This window comes from Artemia franciscana, chromosome 19 (genome assembly GCF_032884065.1).
Source record: "Artemia franciscana chromosome 19, ASM3288406v1, whole genome shotgun sequence".
NCBI classification, from domain to species: Eukaryota; Metazoa; Arthropoda; class Branchiopoda; order Anostraca; family Artemiidae; genus Artemia; species Artemia franciscana.
Genome location: NC_088881.1, coordinates 34,610,339 through 34,635,503, shown reverse-complemented (window position 1 = coordinate 34,635,503; position 25,165 = coordinate 34,610,339). Strand labels below are relative to the sequence as shown.

The 25,165-nt window shown below is 36.0% G+C and overlaps 1 protein-coding gene and 1 long non-coding RNA gene across 9 annotated transcripts in view; one reads left to right on the top strand and one right to left on the bottom strand.

Moving 5' to 3' along the window:
- Positions 1-3,831, bottom strand: part of LOC136039606 (uncharacterized) — a 62,102-nt gene extending 58,271 nt beyond the window's left edge. Inside the window, exon 1 of the long non-coding RNA XR_010620491.1 lies at positions 3,812-3,831. This is a non-coding gene — a long non-coding RNA (uncharacterized LOC136039606). The remainder of the gene's footprint in view (positions 1-3,811) is intronic.
- LOC136039604 (excitatory amino acid transporter 3-like) overlaps positions 1-25,165 on the top strand; it is a 180,120-nt gene that overhangs the window by 21,891 nt on the left and 133,064 nt on the right. For 7 of the 8 annotated variants that reach the window (XM_065723488.1, XM_065723485.1, XM_065723481.1 and 4 more), the window contains exon 2: positions 15,467-15,585. In XM_065723488.1, coding sequence (XP_065579560.1) covers positions 15,542-15,585 — 44 coding nt within the window. In that variant the 5' untranslated portion in view covers positions 15,467-15,541. Of the gene's footprint in view, positions 1-8,820; positions 8,947-15,466; positions 15,586-25,165 lie in introns of those variants that run through there. The other variant, XM_065723484.1, reaches the window with a different exon arrangement.

The following is a 25,165-nucleotide window of genomic DNA, read 5'->3' as shown; positions in this document are numbered from 1 at the left end:
CGGTTGTGCAACATACTAGTTGATTGAATTAGTAAGATGTAATTCAACATGAAATTCAATCAATGATGGTGTGGCAAAATTGTATGGAAGAATAAAAAAAAAAGGCAAAAAGTGGAAAAAAATCGTTAATGTGGTACCATTGAGTGTTTTTTTTTCTCGGGTGCCTAGAATTTAACAGGTGTAATTAAGAATTTTACAACATCATGATTGTGTATATCGAAATAGCTCAAGGCTCTTAGTTATGCATTTTCAAACGTATTATTTTCGAAGAAATCACCCAGTCCCCAAAATTATTAGGTTTGCTGCAAACTGGTGTGTGAGAGCCAGATATACGCTAGATTTTGATTAATAGGCTTGTATAGTGTCCTGCAACGCAGATTATATGGTAGTTGCCGACTAAAATGTACAAAGGATTCTATTGTCTATTTTTATTTAAATGTAATAATTTAAAACAAATAATTAGATTAGTATGCACTAATATTATTGTTGCTGACTGGGATGCAGTTGATCGTCAGGGATTTTGTTCCAGCAGTTGAAGTTCGTGTTGACAGGGCAGTTATTGTTGTCAGTGTTGTGGTAATGATGTTGAATACTCGCTCTTCCATCTCTCGTGTCCTCGACCAAGTGATCATTTTCCATTGATGAGACGATTTCGTCTCTAGACTTGTTTGATAAAGTATCATAAATCGTCTATGGTCTATACATATACAAAATAATATCTAAAACTTTAAATATCGCTGTGATGCATTTCATTCTAGGGAGGATCAATTTCCTAGGGCAGGGAACAAAGACCAGAGGCTATGTCTGTCTGTTTTAATTAAATGTTGCTCAAAATTATACTGGTTTTCATCTTTTTTCAAATCCTAAATTGATTCTTTGAGTTGGTAGCTGCAATTTCGGATCTGATAATCTGGATCAGAAAATTTTAAGAAGGTGTTGGAACATTCTAATTTTTGAACTATGAATCCGTAAAGAGCAAACTCTCAAGCAAGTTTCTTTTGCTAACCAGGTACTGATAAGCATTAAAGTCATTTTTTTTGCCTAGGGAAGGGAGGATTCTTGAAGAAAGGCACGACTAAATGAACGCTCCCCAGAATGCTTACTCAACTTCAGAAGTGTAGGTAGATTTTATCCTGTCCAGAGGGCAAAGTCAGTTTTACGGTTACGGTACAATGTTACTGTTATTAAATTACGGTTACTGTAACTTAGCGTGGCCTACAATTAAACAAAGAAACTATACACATGCAAGTGATAAAAGGTCATGTAAACAATATCACAGGCAGCGCTGCTCTATCATAGCTAGTGATATCGGGAAGCGGTGTTTTCTGCGGAGGGGCCTCCCGGGGGGTGTATTTTCCACGGTGGAGGGGGTTCTTCCTGGGGGAGTATTTTCCTGGGGTAGAAGCCTAAAACCAACTGAAAGAGGGTTATTGCAACGCTGATAATGGGTTGACTCTTCGCTTAATGTGACTACAGACTACTTGCTATGAGCCATTTTTTGGGCTGAAGTGGTTATGCAATCCTTGCATCTGTTTTTCATTGTTAATCCTTTCAAAGTTAGATTTGAGTAAAGTTAGTTTTCTCATATCTTTTGTATAAGTTGGAATATTTGTTAAGAATTGCAGATAAAATTCAAATAAAAAGTAAAAAGTGACAGTAAAATTTATAACGAACAAAAAATAGTCGGTAAATGAGGGGGTTGCTCCATCCTAAACTCTTCTTCTTTGCGCAATTTTTATTTTTAGCGGTAACACTTCTTATTCCATATAAACGGCCCGTGTGTTTGAGCAGTCGTGCTTAAGAAATTGGGACCAAAAGTCAAACTTTAGCGCAAAGAGCAAGGGGTCTGAAGGAGGCAGCTCCACTCATACATGAAATAATTTCTATAGCAACTTGGATCTTTTGGAACAAAATCGTAGTTTGGTGCCAACAAATGGCATGGAAACACCTCTTTCCCATGGCACACCCTTTTGGGTCATTAAAAAAAAAACTCTAGGGCTTTTAATTTAAATTCGAATTCGTCAATCTCCTTAGGACCATTGGTGTGAAACATTCACTCCTGGAAAAAAATTACCACGAACTGTTTTATGAGAGGAAAAGTCTACCACTTGGCGGAAGAAGGAAGTATATAGATCAGGTCAGGGAGCAAAATGTTTCTTACTTTTGTCCAATATAGGGAGGCATTGAGGAGACCTTTTGTATTTTGTTAGGAAGGGCATAGAATTGATATATTTAAGGAAAGATTTTAGGAGAATGTCCTATTGAGAAATTTGTTGGATTAACATTAATGAGAAAAAAAAATTAGGGAAAAATCAAAAGGTAAGGAAATTATTGAGACTAGGGTCGAACTATAGAGGTCTTTTTTTAAATCTAAGAGAGATTGTATTTACATATATATCTGCATTATATTAAGTGCTGTCGCTTGTTGGTCGATGCCTTTTTGTCTTGCCCATGTCCCTTGTTCACTTTTGTACACAGACTTCTGAGCTAGTGGGTTATAGTTAGAGGAATTGTAGTTGGAGGCCTTATTAAGGGAAGTTGGATCTCATAAGTTTTATTATTCTCCAGCAAGAAGAGTACTAAGAAGTTTTTTGTTAGGTGGTTTAAGGGGATATTCCCTCCAGATGTAATTTCTGCTTGGTTATACTTACATTTACCTTAACCCCTCTTGTAGAATTGTCTAGCAGGATGTTAGAAAAACCAATTTGGGACTAAGTAACCATGACTCCTTATTTTACCCTAGCATACAAACTAAAGATATTTGTATGATCCTGGCTCAAAAAAGCAGTGACACCCCCAACTTTATGATAAAATGCTGCTGGAGGAGCTGGGGTGCGTTTTTGAAAGGGCTAATCATTTGCATTGACAGTCCTTTCGTAGTTTCGGTTCAAATAAGGTACAAAATGACCGATTTCCAAGCACTTTCTTGAAATAAACTGAAGTCACCGGCAAAGGAAAAAGAACAGGACAAAACGCTGTTGCTCCTGTCACAAAATTCTCTCAACCCCCCTTCCTGTTTAAACTTTCTAGCCCAGCACCGCCCAAATTGGAATTCCAGCTTGTTTCCTTAGGTTTTTATCGTACTAGAACACTATATAATTTGGCATATTTTGAACCTTATTAGAACATTTTGGACCCCTCTAAGGTCATAAACCTACCTTAGCATGGACACTGCTATGGGATATTTTAGGGGGATTTTCCAATGTATAGGTAAATGAATTTTGCCTATGGTATAAATATATTTACCTATGACATAAATAAATATTACCGATGGTAATAAATTTAATGTGTCAATAGGCAGTAGTTTCTTCATTTGAATGAAAATGACTTGGTTTAAAAAAAAATATACCACTAATAAAATGTATTAGGCATGCTTATAGTTATTGTTTTTTTAGCTCTGATTTGAAATCTCTCTGATTTCACTTAGCTTTATTTTTACACCATTAGTGTTTTATAAGACTTCAAGTTCTTCTCATTATCTTATGCGTACGAAGTATGTCTCTAAGTTTACGTCTCATTCTATAAGTGTCTTAGTGTTTAGTGTGCGCAACGCAAGAGCTAGCTCGTGAAGAACTGTATGCGACCCCAAGACCCAAAAAAAACAAAAACTTTACGCCCATCTAGCAAGCAAAAAGCTGAAGAGAAATAAATAATGACGGAGACCACACTGCCTCTCCATAATACAAATAAGAGAGAATAATGAGGACCTTTTTTTCCCAAGACCGAGAACAAACAAAACCTATTTGAATATTTCGGCCCTATATCTAAGGGCCGTTTTCACAAAGAAAATAATAAACAATAACACACTTACAATAAAAGTTCTTGGTTAAAAATCCTTTTTTTTAAATATTCTAGGCATCATTACTTCTTAACGAAAAGTTCAGCCAAGACTGAGTGATAAAAGCTAACATTTTACAAGCTTAAAAGGTTCATTCATTTCACTAACTGCATTTATTAAAAATTGGTATTATTTCTTATTGCGATGTTTGCCTTCTCAGCAGCTAATCTTGTAGTTCTTTTGAGATTGGGCTTGTTTTTATTGGTTCCTATTTTTGTTTTATTTTGCATTAGATTATTTTCTATACTTAATTTTAGATTATAATTAAGAGCAATGAACAATTAATTAATTAGTTGATTAATTAATAATTAAGATTAGCCACAGAGAAGGCAAACATCGCAATAAGAAATAATTCCAATTTTTAATAAATGCAGTTAGTGAAATGAATGAACCTTTTTAGCTTGTAAGATGTTAGCTTTTATCACACAGTCTTGGCTAAACTTTTCGTTAAGAAGTAGTGATGACTGGAATATTTTAAAAAATGGATTTTTAACCAAGAACTTTTATTGTAAGTGTGTTATTGTTTATTATTTTCTTTGCTGGAGACGGCCCTTAGATATAGGGCCAAAATGTTCAAATAGGTTTTGTTCGTTCACTGTCTTGGGGGAAAAAAAAGTCTTCATTATTCTCTCTTCTGTATCTGTAGCTGAAGAGAAATGTAAAAATTCTCTCCTGTTGGTTCAGATATTTCAGGGGACATCACCTAAAAGCAAAATTTTTTTTCGATCGTATTGCCCATATTTTACGAAGGAATCTCAGATTAAAGAAACCAATGGGACTTGGCAGGTATTAAAAAAAAAAAGAGGAAAAAAACGAAGAATATATGGGATTGATAATCACGGTCCATCTTCAGTGCCTAATCAAAATAAATAAAACATAAAAAACTGTTATCATAAAAAAAATCAAGTACAAATTAGAAATTTTTTTTGGCTTTGTTTATTTTGATTACGCAATGAAGACAGATCTTGACAACAGTCGCGTAATTTCATGATGGGGGCGGGCAAATTTGGAGTGAATTTTCCCAAATTAAGTGAGATTGACAATGAAAACGGGAAAATGGGTCAATATTACCATAAAGGCAAAAATATACTTAAGGAAACTGTATTGTTTCTCTGGATACTTGAATTATGCAGGCTTATCTTAATTTTAACAAGATTTTTTGCAGAAACGAAATTTTGGCTGGGGGGGGGGAAAACTGAAGTCTGGGGGCGGGGTGCAAATTTGGGCCTGGAGAGGGCAGCTGCCCCCCTTCTGCCTCATAGTAAATTACACTCCTGCTTGGCAAACTGTCCAAAATATCTGCAACTTTCTTCGGTTTACTATTAGGGCCTTAGCCAGTTGGTTTCTTGAAGCTTTTTCTTTATCCTGTCTAAGCCACCCTACGCAACCTAGTAACTTTTGTAAGGAACCCCATGAGTATCCTCAATGATATTGCAGATGACCCTGTGAACTTAGACATGAGAGTAAGCTCCTCTAAATCTACAATAATGCCAGTATGTTTCCTTAAAACCTCATCCTTTAAATTACTTCCTTTAGTGTCTTCCTTTAAATTGCTTGGGGTTGAAATTTCCTCTAATTTAAAGTGTAACATGTATGTTAAAGGCATTGTCCATAGAGCTAGTGCGTCCATGTCTCTTCTTAAGCTCTTGAGTAAATTTAACATCCCCCATCCCATTCTTTAAGGATCTTTACTTCCTTTGTCTGCCCATTTCTTAAATTTGCTTGTCCAGTTTGGCATCCTGGCATCTCCCGCGATGAATCAGAAAAATCGAATCCATTCAAAAAAGAGCCATGAGAATAATTTTTTGCAAAAAATACAATAATAAACCTTCGCGCGGAAAAATTTGTTCCCAAAAGACACTCCCCATCCAGACACCGCATGCCACGTTCTGTTTCTGAACCCGTTCCTATCTTGTCCCGCATCCGTTGCTTAACTTCCAGGTATGAAAAAACCTTAGTCCCCTTCATTACTGATAAAATAAACCGCTAGTCTTCCTCCTTTTTATGGCACTTGGTATTAACCAAGTGACATATAGCAATCGCAAATTCTGTCGGTCTGTCTGTCGGTCCCAGTTTTGCTATTTTAGGCACTTCCAGGTAAGCTAGGACGATGGAATTTGGCAAGCGTATCAGGGACCGGACCAGATTAAATAAGAAATAGTCGTTTTCCGATTTGACCATCTGGGGGGAGTGGGGGGCCGGTTAATTCGGAAAAAATAGAAAAAATGAAGTATTTTTACTTATGAGCGGGTGATGGGATCTTAATGAAATTTGATCTTTGGAATGATATTGTGTCTCAGAGCTCTTATTTTAAATCCCGACCGGATCTGATGACACTGGGGGGAGTTGTAGGGGGGAAACCTAAAATCTTGGAAAACACTTAGAGTGGAGGGATCGGGATGAAACTTGATGGGAAAAATAAGCACAAGTCCCAGATACACGATTGACATAATCGGAACGGATCCGCTCTCTTTGGGGTAGTTGGAGGGGGGTAATTCTGAAAAATTAGAAAAAATGAGGTATTTTTAACTTACGAACGGGTGATCAGATCTCAATGAAATTTGATGTTTAGAAGGATATCGTGTCTTAGAGCTCTTATTTTAAATCCCAACCGGATCTGGTGACATTGGGGGGGGGAGTAGGGAGGGGGAAACCGAAAACTTGGAAAACACTCAGAGTCGAGGGATCAGGATGAAACTTGGTGGGAAAAATAAACACAAGTCCTAGATACATGATTGACATAAACGGAACGGATCCGCTCTCTTTGGGGTAGTTGGGGGGGGGGGGGGGGTAATTCTGAAAAATTGGAAAAATGAGGTATTTTTAACTTACGAACGGGTGATCAGATCTCAATGAAATTTGAAATTTAGAAGGATATCGTGGCTCAGAGCTCTTATTTTAAACTCGACCGGATCTGGTGACATTGGGGGGAGTTGGAAGGGGGAAACCTAAAACTTGGAAAACACTTAGAGTGGAGGGATCGGGATGAAACTTGGTAGGAAAAATAAGCACAAGTCCTACATACATGATTGACATAACTGGAACGGATCCGCTCTCTTTGGGGTAATTGGGGGAGGGGTTAATTCTGAAAAATTAGAAAAAATGAGGTATTTTTAACTTACGAACGGGTGATCTGATCTCAATGAAATTTGATATTTAGAAGGATATCGTGTCTCAAAGCTCTTATTTTAAATCCTGGCCGGATCTGGTGACATTGGGGGAAGTTTCGGGTGGGGGAACCTAAAATCATGGAAAACGCTTAGATTGGAGGGATCGGGATAAAACTTGGTGGGAAAAATAAGCAGAAGTCTTACATACGTGATTTACATAATTGGAACGGATCTGCTCTATTTGGGGGGGGGGGTAATTCTGAAAAATTAGAAGAAATGACGTATTTTTAACTTACGAAGGAGAGATCGGATCTTCATGAAACTTCATATTTAGAAGGACCTCGTAACTCAGATCTCTTATTTTAAATTTCAACCGGATCAAGCGTAATTGGGGGGCAGTTGGGGGACCGGAAATCTTAGAAAATACTTAAAGCGGTGAGATCAGGATGAAACTGGATGGAAAGAATAGAAACCTGTCTAAGATACGTGACTGACATAACCGGACCGGATCTGCTCTCTTTGATGGAATTGGAGGGGGGGGGGGTAATTTTGAAAATTGAGGTATTTGTAACTTACGAAAGGGTGACTAGATCTTAATGAAATTTGATATTTAGAAGGATCTTGTGCTTTAAAGTTCTAAATTTAAATTCCGACCAGATCCTGTGACATTGGGGGTAGTTGGAGGGGGAAACCGGAATTCTTGGAAAACGTGAAAATTGGGGTATTTTACGAATAGTATTTAGGAATTCGTATATTACGAATCTTATGAATAGATGATCGGATCTTAATGAAATTTGATTTTTAGAAGGAATTCATGTCTCAGAGCTCTTATTTCAAATCCCGACCAGATCTTGTGACATTGGGGGGAGTTGGAGGGGGAAATCTTGGAAAAACACTTGGAGTGGAGGAATTGGGATGAAGCTTGGTGGATAGAATAAGCAAATGTTCTTGATACGTGATTGACAGAATCGTACTGGATTCGCTCTCTTTGGGGGAGTTGGGGGGAGGGGTTCAGTGATTTGGCGAGTTTGGTGCTTCTGGACGTGCTAGGAGGATGAAAATTGGTAGGCGTGTCAGGGAGCTGCACAATTTGACTTGATAAAGTCGTTTTCCCAGATTCGACCATATGGGGGGCTAAAGGGAGAGGAAAAATTAGAAAAAATTAGGTATTTATAACTTACGAGTGGGTGATCGGATCTTAATGAATTTTGATATTTAGAAGGACATCGTGACTCAGAGCTCTTATTTTAAATCCTGACCGGCATTAAGCCTCTTATTTTCCTTTTTAAATCAATCTATTGATTCATAGAATTTTGTTAGAGCTCATACCATATGATCTCTTGGCTCTTAGCTCTTCTCGCCTCGTCACAAGTGCCATATGAGCTCTTAGCTCTTGTTTTGGTTCTCGTGATACCCAGGTTTAGTATTCGTCTGATTCTTTTGTCTCCCCCTCCCTTTTTATATGTTCTCTTTTAAAACTTTTTAATGTTTATCATATTTCACTCCTTTTTTATTTTTTTTTTACCCTTTTAGCTTTCTGAAATTTTGCCGCATAATATTTTTGACTAATGAATGGTTTTGCCATTCTGATATTGTTGTTTTTTGCATTATTTTGCCAGTTTTTTGGCTGTTTGCTTTATTTATGTTTTTTTGGTTTTATGACTCCGAAATGCAAATTCGGCCCATCGGGGCTTGTGATAGACATTTTTTTAAATGAATATCTTAGCTTATGTAAGCCAGCTTAAATTGATGATGATGACAAGTCATTTTATTTTCTTTTGGTACAAATAAATTGTGTTTTTATTGGCAATATCATCAACATTTTATGAAAAAACGCTATTATACTTTTAGTGCCAGTAATTAACTTGAGATAAGGCTATGCTGATTGTAAACAAATTGAAAGATCATAATTATAAATGCATCTAGACGGATTATATTTGGGCGAAATGTGCTTTAGTGCGTAGTACTTAGCAAGTTGTGAAATTGTCTGTTAATCTGGTAAATTTTGTTTTATTTTTTGCATATTATTTTATTATGAAGCCACATTTTTTAAATGGATCATTTTTTACTATCTTCATACTTTTCATACAGTTTTTCCCTCGGCTCCGTGAACATCCTAGGCAGTAATGAGGCACAGAAGGAGAACCGAGTTGCCCTAATCCCAACCCTGAGGTAAAGTAGACAAGGTCGGAGGCACAAAGGATTGAGCTGGGTAAATACTTGGTGGCACAAAAGTCATGCGCATCTACTAAAAGAAGGCATAGATGATGAATCGGGTTACGATCATAGCTTCCAAGTCAGCTAAATGTATGGTCCTTGCTACAAAGTTCTAGACACTAAAACCGGATGTCTGGCTTAACTCGTTTCAGTAAAGCACCAAGAACACTGCCGGCCCGGAAACGTATGACTGGACCAGTGGCATAATTTAGTCAAAATCCTTGGAGGAGGGGGAGCAAAGTTGGGGCCAATTTTCCAAAAATAAGTGAAAATCACAGGGAAAACTGAAAAATGAGCCATATGTTACCATAAAAGCAAGGATATACTAAAGAGAACTGACCTATTTCTGTGGATGCTTGAATTATTTGGGCTTATCTTAGTTTTGACAAGGTTTTTGAATAAATTAAGTTTCAGCTGGGGGGAGGGGGACAAACTGAGGTCTCTAAGAAAACTAAGGTCTGAGAGGGACAGTTGCCCCGCGCCCCATCGAAAATCACGCCCCTGGACTGGAGAAGTTTGTGGAATGACATACAAGACAGTACCGCCTAAGGATTTATTTTATGTCTTCTAACTTTTTGTCTTAAAAAAATATAGGAACAGTAAAAATCTTTAACATTTCGGGTCTATTTTTGTTTTTTTACTTACAAAATTCAAGAGTTGTTCAAAGAGTGCACTTTTATCTCACGTTAATCTATGTCATCTTGCCCCTCCCCCATTTTTTACGATTTCTCTCAAAGTTTTGGATATTTTTCATCAGATTTGCCAATTTTCGTTTCTTCTTTATTTGGACCACATAAAATAATTTTCACAGCCCCCTCCAACAAAAAATTCATGTGTAGGTGCACGGATATCATCATCTCTGAAATCTCACCCTGCAATATTTACCATTGTAGCCTATTGTTCCATCTTCAATTTACGCTACGGTCCTATAAGTGAGTTAGCTCATATAAGTTTGTGTTTATGTTGAATACACTCTAGTAGTACTGGATGGATCCCTGTGATTGACCTGTACGAGGCAGGGTTGCCAACTTGCACACTTTTCGTTTGAAATGCACTCTTTTTTTCGTTGCACTCTTTCACTCCACGGACCGTTTTTGTACTCTTTTTGGCCATTATTTGCTCTTTGCACTTTTTTTTACACTCTTTTATGAAATGATGATTGAAACAGCATTAGGCGAAATAAAAAACTTCAAATTAAATTATTTAAGTGCAAAAAATAGAACAGGTAGCAGATATGATCTCTGTTATATATGCCTGGGTCGTCCCCCAGGGGTCTTTCTGGTATTTTCAACCATTTACGAAGAAGTAGATCAAAGCGTAGATAAAAAGTGACAACGTGGTAGATTCTAAATCAAATTTTGTAGATGGGAGTCAAAGACGGTTGGGCACAACCATTTTTCATGGAAATGGAAAAGTGGGTATGCAACATTCAGTAAGGGGATGGAGAAGAAACAACCAAAATAAAGCTTTAAGAGGAATCTCCTCTAATTTGATATAATGCAATTCCTATTTTAAACAATGCTCAATATCTTTCTCAGGAATAGGTATTTATTAGTGATAATTTCAATGTTTATACTCCTAAGTATGGCCAAAAATATATATGAATTTCTTTTTCCAAAATACCATTAGCAAATAAATAAAAAATAAACCTTCACGTCAACTCTGTTTTATAAAAAGCCCTATTTCAAGATCGAAGAAAACCTTTGAATCGGATTTTATTTACGTCATCTGACTTCTTCAAAAACTTAGTTTTTAGTTTTTTTTCGAAAACGACCTCTGTTGATCAAAAAACTTTATTTTTGCCAGATTACAGCCTATAATGATCAGGAAGGTTAAATTGTTGTAATATGTATTTGTAAAAAAGAATTGCCTTTTTTGTTCCCTAAAAAACTATTCTCTGGTGCCTCTGTTTTTCATTTGAGTACATCCATATCTTGTTTACCCTTGTCCTGGGACCCAAAATTAGTACATGTCAATTAGACATGTGGATTCCGCATTGAATCTTATTGACAGAATTGGACCGACTACGGCTTGATTTATTGCGGTTTAGATAACTTTCTGGCAAGGTGTATTGTCAAGGACTTGTGAATTATTGGTGTAAGATACCAAAAGATTGCGTTTCAATGGTCTAATTAGCCTTACTGAGCCTTCAGATAGAAACTGTGAGTTTGTGGGACTTGTTGTCTAATTCTTCGGTAAATTTTTCGTTATTCATATTATTGACTGCGTTTTCAGTAAAAAATCGAGAATTTGAAAGCCGACGGAAGATGGTGAAGAATGGTTAGTTTAGCTTGTGCTATTTTAAGCCTTTTTTATACTCAAAACTAGAAATATTATTGTCTTTTTCAAGAGTTCAAAAAGAGCTTAAACTTGAAATTGTGATAGAAGCGATTGTTATATTCGTAAAGGGCTTAGAAAAAAGCATCAAGTGGTATGTTTACTTTATTCGAAAGTCAAGAATATGAAAAATGAAAAATTTACCAATTCTTCTTAGTTTTCACGTATATTTTCAGTCTACGCCTTTATTACTGGTTCTGAGGTAGGGGGAAGTGTAGTAATAGCCATAGGTGCCATTTGGGCAAAATTTTGGGGTGGGAATGGACTCCATCTTAACCCCCCCTCCCGACTCACTTCGTGTCGCTTAAGAAAAAATGCGGGTTTTGGCGCACATCGACCAGACTACAGGATGGCCTTCCTCAGCAAGAAACTTTCTTATTTAAGTAAACAATACGTCGGTGAAAGTAATCTTCATCAACATACTGAGGGTTGTAACCAAAATCTTGGTTTTCCTTCAGAAGAAATCTTTCAGATCAAATATATTTACAAAAAGGAAAAACATAAGAGAAAAAAAATATTGCAACGCTCAAGGTAACAAGGGGAGCCGCAGAGGTTTCACCTTTGCAAAATCGTCAGCAAACTGGTCGTAGTCCAAATTTTTTTACTAAATCCTTCTCTGCAATCATCAAAAGGAGGTGACTGAGACGACCGTCTCCTGTTGTAGACCGCAGGTAGTTTTTCGCTATTCCTAGGCTAGAAAACAAACGCTCATTGCTTGCTGTTGTCACAGGAAGTGTGGCAGCAATACGAAGTACTTTAATTACTTCTGAGTATGCCACTGGTAATGCCTGAAGATGGTCGACAATGTCATTTCATCCGCCAAAGTAGTAGTCCGATTTCCAGATTGGATTAAGTTCTTTCCTAGCGTCGAAGTTGTCACAAATTGTTTCAGATGCTTGGTGATCTTTTGAGTTCAAATGCTAATGTCTATTAATACCTTAAGTTAATAGGCTTAATGATGTAAATTCTTCTACTTCTCTCTGTGCTCTCTTCTTTAGAGTCTTATGGTAGCGTTGGCCTACAATCTGGGGTTCGACCGGTAGAGGATGTCAAGCGTCTCTAACTTTCACAAGGTTTATGTGTCGAGTATAAAAATGTTTATTTACACATTTGATACAGTAAATGTACATACGACGAGGACAAAAACAGAATAAGAACTGACTCGAGTAGTCTAAAACAGTGACTTATATTCACTAAAACTAGGAAACAAACATCGAAACATTTAACAGGAACTGACCTATTTTAATCTTTCAACTTTGAGGAATTACTGCAAACATTCAGAATTTATAATATTAATACAATCATCTAGGAAATGGGCATTTGCAGAACTTGAGAATTTTATTATGTATCTAACCCACTTTTAAAGTTTACAATGGTTAATAGCAAATAGCGTAATTACCCCAAGGGTCGTCAGGTAATTATGCTCTTTGGTTAATATGCGTGCAGTAATTTCAACTCAATTGGACAGAATGGATTATGTTGGACATAATGGATTATTATGGCCGGCAAAGGGCCTTTGTGGTGGAAGCTTGGGCCCCCTGGAAAATCTGGAGTGGACATTTGCCTACCTGTAATGACATTTTCAAGAATGTTTTGGCTAGACTCTATATCGCTTACCCAATCCCTCACGTCCTACCCCTAGCTCCTTTTTGGAAGCTATTTATCATGACTGATTTACGGACAATCCGTAAGCTATATTACAAGTATGCAAAGTATCTTCTAAGTCTTCCTCTTTGGGCTCGTAACCCCAAAGCTACGTAACTATGTGGTGTTACTGATCCATTTGTAGCTGTGGACCAACGACCTGCCGAATGTGTTTCATCTCTAGACCGTAGCCACCCATATTATAGCGCGTTTATTTAGTATTGTTTATCATAGTCTGATTCTTTCTTTTTTTTTCTCTCTTCTCTTTTTTTTCCTTTACTCCATATGGGCACTTTCGTGTCATTTTATATGGGTCAATAAAATGATTGATTGAAATAATTACGTTTGTGATTTTTGTATTTGATAGGTGTAGATTGGCGATTTAAATGCTCAGGGTTTCAAGCTGTTGTAGATTTCTAATTATTTTTTTTTTTAATCTTGAGATTTCCAGAATTTCAAAATAAACGTTTAAATCTCGACATGTCTATTGAGCACAGAAATAAAAACTTGAAACAGGAGCTCAGATTTAGCATTAAGTAAGAGGATTGTCCTGTAAAAAATTTTAGATTTATAAACAACCAATCGTGGAAATACGATTGGATGGCATGTATCAAAATAAGTATAGAATTCCTCAGTGATATGTTTAGCAGTTTATACAATATTATGAGCAAATATATGCAACCCCTATTCAAAAACATAACTATGTTTTGTGACTGGTTGGTACTGAGAAGGTGAGAAATTCTGAAATAATATTGTAGTTGCATTCCATTTCCGTGCTCTACTCAAGTGGTGTGAATTTCCACTTTTTTTTCAACATTTTATTAGTAAGCGTTTAAAAAAAATCGATGCCATTCCGCTGATCCAAACTGAGAAGTCAGAGACCCATCAATACCGGTTAGAAAAAAAAAGACATAATTATTTGCCTTCTTCGAAAATCTATTTTTCTTAAATGAAAATTCCGACCTTTGAAGGAGTATTTTGATTCATATACGTAGATTTAAGTGTATACTTATACGAACCTTTATTAAAGTTCAGGTATTTCTAAAGAGTTTAACCTTTATTTTAATGTTTTAGGATGAACAGAGGAGGTGATAGGCCATATTATGCACTGTTTTAATTTGATGCAAATAAGTTATAAAGTGGCCACTATTTGATCTCCAAAACTAAGATTAATGATTTTTGCAGTTTTCATACATTTACTTTCTATCATACAAACCCCCATTAAAAACAACAATGTCGTAAAAGCCACCCGCTTTTGCAAAAAAAGCAATGTCAAATTTTATGACAGCCTAAAAAAAGGTAATGATATCAGTTTCTTCGTCTCTGTGCCGTAGCAAGACTCAAAAACAAATTTTTGACAGTAAAAAGAAGTTTAAATGTTAAGTTTTTCAGCCCCATTACAAAAACCAATTATAAAAAATAACTTCTGTCCCAACCCCAGCCGTAGCAAGCGGTCTGAATCCCAAATCCGCCAGTACGTTAGGGAGGGCGCACCTCCCGCGCCTCCACCTGGATCCGCCACTATCTCACCCCTGCAATATTTATGGTTGTAGTATATTATTCCATTGTCAAATTACGCTGGGGTCCTACAAGCGAGTTAGCCTATATAAGTTTGTGTTACTGCTGAATACACTCTAGTAGCCTTGGATAGGTCCTTGTTAGCGACCTGTCCCTCCTAGGGACCAAAGTACTAAAATCAGGGTAATGCTAACTGTATTTCCTTGGGCCCAAAGTACTAAAATGAGGACAGTGTTCGGAATTGAAGAAGTCCGTAATATGTTTTCTCCTTGGATTTAGTCAGCATTGCCAGTCAAGTTTTTTGGTTTTATGCAAGGTTTGGTGTTGACAGGTTAGGTTAAGTTAGGTTGGGTTAGATTAGGTTTTTAACACGTTTACGATATTTATAACCTCATTTAATCCCTTTAAACCTTAACTTTTACCATCAAAGCTAGCATAATACTGAAAAAGCTGATTCGCAAAGCTAATAAAATCTAAGCGGGGAAAAGGGGATTTTGAACTATATGTATATATATATATATATATATATATATATATATATATATATATATATATATATATATATATATATATATATATATATATATACATATATTTATATATATATATATAAATGTATGTATGTATATATATAATGATGATCTAATTGTCAGTAAGTCATTAAGTTATGGAAGACTTTTATCTGTTGAAAACGGTTGACACTGGTTTCCAAGAAATATAACTTTTTCTCTCCAGAATGTTCCCATTTAGTCTTTCGACTATCTCATTGCTGTCCAATTTTCGCTTCATTTACTCTTTATAGAGTCATCATCTAAAAGAAGAATGCTGGATAGCCTCAGCGGAAAGTGACGATAATAACATTAAAGAAGAAAAAAAGATGGATACGACAGTTATGCCTCCAGATGCTACCGACAAGCTAATGTAAGTTTTTATCTTTTCCCACTTTTTGTTAATAATTGTTTTTTTTTTATTTCCCTTTATCTCTTTATCGACTTTAAATACGAGGAAAAAAAACGAAATTATAATCCTGTTGCTACATATATGACATAGTCGAGAAAGCTTAAAAAGAAAAATATGATATTTTTATAATATCAAAGAATAAATTTTTCTATACGTGTAATTGTCCATGGGAAAGGCAGGGAGAGAAGACGATTTTTTTTTTATCCTCTTGCTCACCCTCTTTAAATACGAATGTTTTATCCACTTTAGACGTTAGAAAAACTCAGTTTCGTCAAAACATCCTAAACATAAAATGATTAGCTACATTTTGTGATTATTCTGTCCTTTATCTTTCTGGTCTTTATCCCCTTCTAAAGAAAAAAGATGTTAATCAGATTCGGATTTTTTATTTCGGATATTGTAAATTTTTACTTTATCTCCCCCCTTGGTATAGCAATAGGAAGATAATTCGTAAGTTTGATGTCCTTGATATAAGTGCAAAGTTGGCCCTCATGTATGGAAGGTTGTCGGAATCAGGTTTTTATCGTTTATCGCCTCATCATCCTTTGGTCCGTCTGTTCGTTTAATCTCATTGTAGCGTAATTTTTTTTTCTATTTGTAGTGTATTTTACTTGTAGTGTATTTCATTTTTTTTCTTTTTGTTACTCCACAAGTGCCATAACTTGTTATGATGTGGGTTAAAAATAAATTATTATTATTATTATTATTATTAAGGAGAAGCTAACGGTAATAATATCAGGCTGAAGAATAAATTTATGAATAGCAGAGGATGAATAGACACACTTTTTGTGTTTTCTAGCATCTAGGAAAAATCCATTTTCTACAAAAGATGGATACGAATATTATCCTTCTCTTTTTTGTTGGTCATTATTTTCATGATTTTTTTTATCTACCTGTGAATCCTGTGCCGAAAATAATTTAATAGCAAAAGAGGTTAAACAATAATCTGCTTTGAATGGAGAAGGGGGTAGAAGACAATTTTCACTATAAGTTATCGTAAAAGATGTCCCTCAAGCATTAATTAAAACATAGTACCTTAAAGAATAAAAATTAAACAAATAAAGATCGAGAATGATTTTTTTCATGCCATCGCAAATACTGGGCAAGAAAAGACGAAAATTTCGGGAGTTCAACCGATCCCCTTCTTAGAACTATTAGAGAAAGTTAAGAGGAAACATGTTCGTATTTTATCAACGATGATTCCAGTAATAAGGTCCTAATTACTCTCATGAGGACGTTCCTGATTTGGGCACAAAAGCTTCCTGTTTTTGGGTCATTGAAGTACTTAGATGACCATACTACAATAGAGATGCATCTTTAGCATAATTCAGGCGAAATTCTATTTTAAATACCTGTTTGAAGATGATTAACAAAAGAAAGTAAACCGTTTCGTTTGATTTGAAATTGGACTAATAGAAATTATGATATAGAATTGAACTTTACATGACACCATCTATAAACTGGGCATTTTGCAAGCACTAGTGGCATCATATTTATGAGAAAGAGTGCTTATATCAATGCGTCTTTTAGAGGGAACTTATGGTCATACTGCCTCCGTAGTACTCTATGGATGGTCATCGACACTACCTAGTTTATTATATCTTTTTAGTCAGTGTTTTTTGTACATTGGAATAATAAACACTTGCATCATATCAAAAAAAGTGAAGATCAAATATTCCAAGGAAATTTATGCACTTAATAAAGTTATCGTTGCGTTGAATACTGAAAAAGACAAATATTTGATCTATGAAACAAGTACTATTGGAAACACTATTGGAAATATATCCCTGCGTTCTCATGAATGTGATAGATTATATTTCTTTGGACCAACCAAAAAACTTCAACTTTTATGACGTTGGACATGCGAAAGTAGTATCCAGAGAAGTTGGTGCTCAAAGATAATGTCTGAAGCTAATAGTTGACGATGAGGTTCAACTTCTTGTTAATGATTCTGGTAACACGTTACGTGTTGATAGAACCTATCGACATCTTTCTGGTATTAGTATTCAAATAAAAACAAAGGGAAATAGAAAGATCTACTGTTGCACTAATGTCAAAACGCAGATTTTGCCTATATGCCAAAACTGCAAACTATGTAAAAAAAAAAAACAATGTGGAAATAGACTGTGCAATCGAAACCAGAATCAAAAGGGCATTGCCAGACAATATAAGAACGGGAAATATACGATGAATGGATGAAAACCAAAGGGCATGTGAATTCTATTACTACCATTGATCGTATACAAATAGATATAGTCAATGCACCCAATAATTTCAATGATGAAAAGTGTGATGCGATTGTATCTGAAACCATATTAAAACTCGTATATGATCCCATAATGGAATAAGTGCCATGTCAAGAAAGAAAATAATTAAGTATTTTATAGAATGGATTCTAGGCACTCATTTTATTTTCATTATGATATTCTACGTGTCGTTATTTCAATAAAAATATTCAATGCATTACTTTTTTATGTTGTCATTATCTTTCTACGGGGTGCTAGCAAATCGAACGCTTAAAATGTATATTAAAAAAGTCTGTAATGTAAGAAAAGGAATTTTCATAGACATAAATACTAGTAGTGAGCTCTTAGGGGGATTCATTAGAATCTGATAACAGGGCTTTCACTAAGTCTGAGAGAGGTGAGCTGCATTTTTTTCCGAAATTCACGCAGACAAGGAAAGAGCCGCTCACACACACAGGCACAGAGAGTGAGATAGACAAGCAAACAGCCGCTCAGATGCACAGGCATAGAGAAATAGAGAGAGACAAACACATCTAAAAACAAACGGAGTCAGACACACAAACAAAAATCGATACGAAGACAAGCCAACATACGACAAAAAACACCTATAAACACACAGAGTCAAACAAACAAACGCAAAAAGACTGACGCGGAGAAAAGCAAGCATCTACTCAGACACACAGGAGCAGTAAGGGAAACACGCAAACAGGCAGTCAGACAAATAAGCATAGAGAGAGAGAGAAGCGCATACATGCACAGAATCACAAAATCAAACACAAACAGACGGATACAAGGACAAGCGAACAGCCGCTCAGACACATAGAGAGAGAGAGAGAGACAAAAATAACTACAAGCACACAGAGTCAGACATACAAACAAACAATGACCGACAAGAGGACAAGCAAAAAACCACTAAGACGCACATCCAACAGTGAAAGAGAAAGAGACAGACCAAACACATACACACACAAATTTAGACACATAAACACACAAAGACAGACAAAGGGACAAGTAAATATCCAATCAGACACATAGGCACAGAAAGAGAGTAAAAAAAGCATACAAACACAGATTCAGACACACAAACATACAAAGGAAGCCATGGGGACAAGCAAACATCTGCTCAGACTGACATACACAAAGATTGAGCGTGACAAAAAACACATACAAACACAAAGATTCATTCATACGAACTGACAGGGACAGACACGGGGATAAGCAAACACCCGCCCAAACACATAGGCACAAAGAGTAAGAGAGACAAAAATACATAGAAACTGACAGCTACATACATACAAACTGACAAAGACAGAAATAGTGATCAGAAAATACTCACCAAGATAAATGGGCACAGAAAATTAGAGAGACATGTAAACAGCCGCTCAAACACACACAGGCATAGAGAGGGAGAGGCAAAAAGTCAGACACACAAACAAAAAAAGACAGCTACGGGGACAGGTAAGCATCCACTCAAACTCAGTGATAGAGCCAAGCAAACAGAAAGTCAAATACACAGACACAGAGGGAGAGAGAGAGAGAGAGAGAGAGAGAGAGAGAGAGAGAGAGAGAGCATATATTAACACACAGAGTCAGACATGCAGACACACAAAAAGAAACAAGCAAACACCCCCACAGACACACAAGTATAGAGAGTGAGAGAGGCAAAAACACAAACAAACACAGAGATTCAGACACACAAAGAAAAACACCGGGATAGGCAAACACCACTCAGACACTTAGTCACAAAGAGAGAAAAGACACATAGACACAAACACCAGCACAGGGACAAACAATTATCCGCTCAGACACAGAGGCACAGTAAGAGAGACAAGCAAACAGGTATTCAGACACAAAGGCCTTAATGAATGATTTTGTTACACATAGGCATAGAGAGGGAAACTGATAAAAACAAACGCACACAAAGAGAGATTCCGACACAAACACACACATACACACAAAAAGACAGACAAGCAACCACCCGATCAGTCACGTAGGCACAGAGAGGGAAAGAGAGAGACAAAAACAGGTGTAAAAACAAAGATTCAGGCATACAAACAAACAAAGATATACATTGAGACAAGCAAACACCCACTTAGACACTTTGGCACAGAGAAAAAGAGACAAGCAAACAAGCACGGGTGTTAAATAATGACGATAAATACGTGGGTATTCCTTAATGACATTGCGCGCATAGGTGTTACGTAATGGCGGTGCACACGGAGGGGTGCTACGTACTAGATGGGATTTGACGCAATCTTAAACGTGGGTGTTACGTAATGGTAGCGCACACGTGGAACGATACGTAATGACAAGACAAATACTATTAATTACATGTTTCTTATGACTGCAATAATTGAGATGCTGAGTCAAAAATGATTACTAGAGTTTGGTTATATTAGAAGTGCACCTGCTTGCTAACTAATCCTTTAGAAGAGCATAATAAGCCCAGAAAAGCGATTCTCTGCTTCAAAATAATCAACACGCAATAAGCTCCATGAACAATATCAGTTTCACGAGGAAAGAGATGTCAATGTACAAGTTTCACGATGAGAAAAATCAATGTTCAAGAACTTTCACGGACAAAAAAAAACAGAAGGCAAAAAATTCCAGGATCATAAATCAACACACAAGAAGCTGCAGGAGCAAAATCAGTTTCGTGGAAAGAAAAATCAGTGTACAACTTTCACGAAGAGAAAGAATCAACATGCTACAAGTTTCACGAACAAAAATCACCACGCAACAAGTTCCATGAACATATTCAACACGCAACAAGTTCTATGAACAAAATCAGTTTTACGAGGAGAAAAATCAATGTAGAAGTTCTAGGAAAAAATGTTATTTTGAAAGAAGAATCTCTGATTTCTTGTTTTGTATTTTTTTGTTTTGTAAAAAATATTTTTGTTTTGTAATAAACATTTGGGATCGTTTAAAGTGTAGTTTTCTGTTTTGTAAGATATATTTCGTATTTATATGAAGAATTTGTGATCTTTTAGGATTTATTTTTGTAATGTAAGAATTACTTTTTTGTTTTGTAATAAGCATTTTGCATTTTGTAACAAGAATTTGTTATATCTTGTATGTTCACCAGAGAGGGCTGATACATAAATGTCGTAAGTCTAATAATGCCTGCTAGAGGGTGCCGTGTATCAGCCATTGAGTGTCACAGGTTGAAAATTGTCACGGAACATTACCATCCAGCGATGAAATGGCGAGTTTTCGCTTTAAGAAAAAACGGTCATTTTTCAGTTTATAAAGAAATTTTAGTGGGAAAAGGGTTAAAAAACCTTTAGGAGCGATAACGTGGGAGGAAACCTTTAGGAGCCATAGATTACCACGGAGGCAGTCATATGCAAAATTCTTTTTATTTGTCTCACATTCTCTTTGCCGACTCAATTTTACAGATGGACAAGTTAATGGGAATTGTCTGGAGGAATCTTCACCAGGGTAGAATTGTCTAGAGAATCTTTGTGTGTTTGTTGGGGTGATTTACTATGGTATAAATTATCGATGGTTTATTCTCTGATAGATCAAATTTCCACTATGGGAGGGGGCATAATAGAGAAAAATTATCAGCAGTTAGGAAATTTTCGGGATGATTTTCGGGAAGAAACTAAAGTCATTTTCAAATGAAAGAGTGCTAAGAAGAGTGCTTCTGGCAGAACGTTCTGCCAGACGTACGTCTGGCTTTTACGTAGAAAGGGTTTTCAGTGGAAGAATTCCCCATTAGGGGAGGTGTATTTCTTGGCATTACTTATGAAATGAGCAGAATTTAAATAAAAACAAGTATTTACAAATGAAAATAAAGAGCAACATTAAAACTTAAAACGAACAGAGGTTATTATGCATATTAGTGGGTACCCCACCCTCGAAACCTCCGTCTTTACGCTAAAGGTCTACTTTTGTTCCAATTACTTTAGAATTTCACCTAAAACACAAGGCCGTTTAATTTGAACAAAAGAAGCTTTTTTAAAAGTAGTGAAAAACTTTAGCTTGAAGAGCGACATAATTGACAAGGGGGCAACCCTCCTCATATAAGTAATAATTTATGTTATTTTTCTTTTTTAGTGTTACTCCTTAATTTCAGTCTAAAAAAACTAAATTTTAATTTAACACCATACTTGGAGCGAAAAATGGCTAGATGATCTTTACCAAACTATTGTTTAACATTTTTCAAGTTCATTTATTGACACTTCTTACCTATTTTTCTTTGTATTTCGAAGTCATTGTTCTTCGATGTATATATATATATATTGTTGATCACCTCTGAGGTTGTGTATTTTTCACATTTTTGTTTTATTGTACTATTATTGTTTTCCTATTTTGTGTGATAAGAAATGTTATTTCGGGATTATTCGTTTGAGAGAGCTATTTTGATGATAAAACTACAATTATTCTACAACAGATATCTACAATACACCTACAATAGATGAGTATCTAAGATGCACTTACGGTGAACGAATATCAGTAGTATAGGCATAATGATTCCGACAACTGTCATATACCTTTGAATCGCAATGACGGCATTTTTTAAACTATTGAATATTCGGCAGAGTATCTTCAAGACAAACATGTTTGTCACGTAATACAAGAGGGGGTGATTTTCCTTCGAAGTTTCTTTTTCTTTTTTTGTTACGTAATGGGGAATGTTTTTCTTGGGTTGCTACGTAATTGTTAACCTATACAAATTTATTGAGGATGGTGTAATCCCCCTTGACTTGTTTTGCTAGAGCTCAGGGCCAACTAGTCAAGTGGGGAACCCCGGTTGTAACTGAAAATGATGTACTACGCAAAAGTGGGTGTTAGGTAATACTTTAGATATATTTTTCTTCCAGGTATTTTTCTTCGAGATTTGTTTTTCTTAAGAATTTTTGCCTCCAAAGAGTTTTTAATTGAGATATTTTTTCTTCGAGATTCTTTTTTTCTTCAAGGTGTTTTTATATTCAAGATTTCTTTTTCTTCAAGATTTTTTTTTGTTCTTTAAGATCTTTCTTCTAGACATTTTCTTTGAGATATTTTTTTCTTGTTTTTTTCTTCCCTCGAGATGATTCATCAAGGCATCCCACCAAAACGTTTTTTGCGAAATGTGTTACAAAATATGTGATTTTATTTTTGTAAGCTCTAGGATTCGAACGTAAGACCAAAGATTTCCCCAATGGAGTGACACCTTGGCTAACTAAACCAACACAAAATTTCTTATATTAACATTGTTGAAAAAGACCCTATGTGATACGGTGTTTCTCAATAAGAGAATTCGCTCGATTTTCGCTCGAATCGATAAGCTATGAATCGCGTGTGTCGTATCCATTGTTCCCGACCAAATGACACTTCATGCTACACCATGGTTATATAACTGCTTGGACCAGAAACCTTACTTTTGGTTTTCTGCATTACTGTGGGAATAGATTCTGTGCGATAAACTTCTTGATTTTAATGGAAGGCCTTAGTTAAACACAAACTACGAAAATCTATCCAATAGACTTCTTGATCATAATGGAAGGCCTTAGTTAAATTCAAACTACAAAAAGAAAGATTCTTGAATATTTTTGTAGTTTCTGGATACTGTTAGTTGATATAAAATCCTTTTCAAGCTACAAAAATCTTATATTATTCGATAACGGAAAGCTTTAGTTGCATGCAAACTGCAAAAGAAAATATCCTGGGCAAAATCGTCCCTCTTTTTAAGGATTTAGTCTTTTACTTACATATATTCAAAAATAGTTTGTATATTCTTTGATTCGTATAAACATGTTTTAACAACTAGAAAAGACAAGTGGTTGCGCGGGCGTTTCATAAATGATTAAACCATTGGATCAGATAACAAAAAAGAAATTACCATCCATGAACCATGACTATTCTTGGCTGGTGTTACTCTGTGTGTCATGCATTGTATTTCAAGCAAGAATCCATTTTTCGTCACACGTACCTATACTTTTAAGCAAAGGAAACTCACTTTGAAACATGTATTAAATTTGTCATCTCTTTTCGAGCAAAACCATAGTTTGAAATGTTGATTTTCATATTCTCTTCGATCTTCGAACATCAAAACAGCTCAAATACCACCGTGGTATTATATTGCTCAGCCCGTGGCATCCCTGCGATACATATTATCACTCCTTAGGTGTTTCTTAGATTTTTTTCGCGATAACAATATGCTGTAAATTTAATTATTTGTGTTTTCGCAAGCCAACCCCTTGGTGATACCCCCAAGAGAGATCACGCTACTCTGACAACACCATAACAGAATGACAACTCCGCCACCGTGGCCCGTAGCACCCTCTTAAACAAGCTATCATTTCTAAGGGATTTTCAACCATTTAACTACGAAATAACTCTATAGCCTAAAATTGACCATCCTTTATATATCAAAAGCGGAACTTTGCATTTCGTTGTTAAAACTTGATAATCCAAGGAAGTTCACATCACTCTAGCACTCTTGACTAGCACCATCAGGCACTGTCTGGCACACGCTATCATTCCTAAGGTATTTTTAACCAGCCAACCGTGACAAATTATGGCTGGCCCGTGGCACCGTCTGAAACAAGACATCATTTCTAAAGGATTTTCAACCGTTTGCCTACAAAAATGACCCTATAAACTGAAATTGACCTTTATTTTCATTTGAAAACGGAACTTTGCATTTTGTTGTTAGAATTTGATTGTCCAAGGCAGTTCACCTCACCTTGGCACCCTTTTCTGGCACCATCCGGCACCCTCTTGCACAAATTATCATTCCTAAGGCATTTCCAACTATTTTTCTACAGAAACAAACGTATAAACTAAGAAATATTGTTATTATTTTAACCGGGGAACCTACCATTTCGTGATACTCTAAAGCAATTCCCAGTTGGTGAAGCTCTCTGGCTGGTCCCTGGCACCCTATGACACACACTATCATTCCTAAAGCAAATTAAACAATTTTATACCCCGAAAAAACATACAAACTGTATATACTAAAATTGATCGTTTAAACTTTGAGGAAAACTATCAGTAGCGTTTATTCTGATGACTAGTGGCAATTCAACCCAATGTGGCAGAATTGATTTCCCAGTGGCATCCTTTGTACCTGTCATAATCACCAAAGTGTTGATTAAAACCGATAAATCCGACATTTGAATATCCTTACAGATAATTTTTTAACAATGGGTAAAACCCTTTCATTATTAGATCGTGATAGTCATACCAAACCAGCGATCCTAACATTTTGAGATGGGCCACTTCGAGCTGTAATAGCAAGTTCCACTTCTACATGAAAAAAATTTTCCAAAGCAGTTAGGCTACCATCGCCATTTTTCACC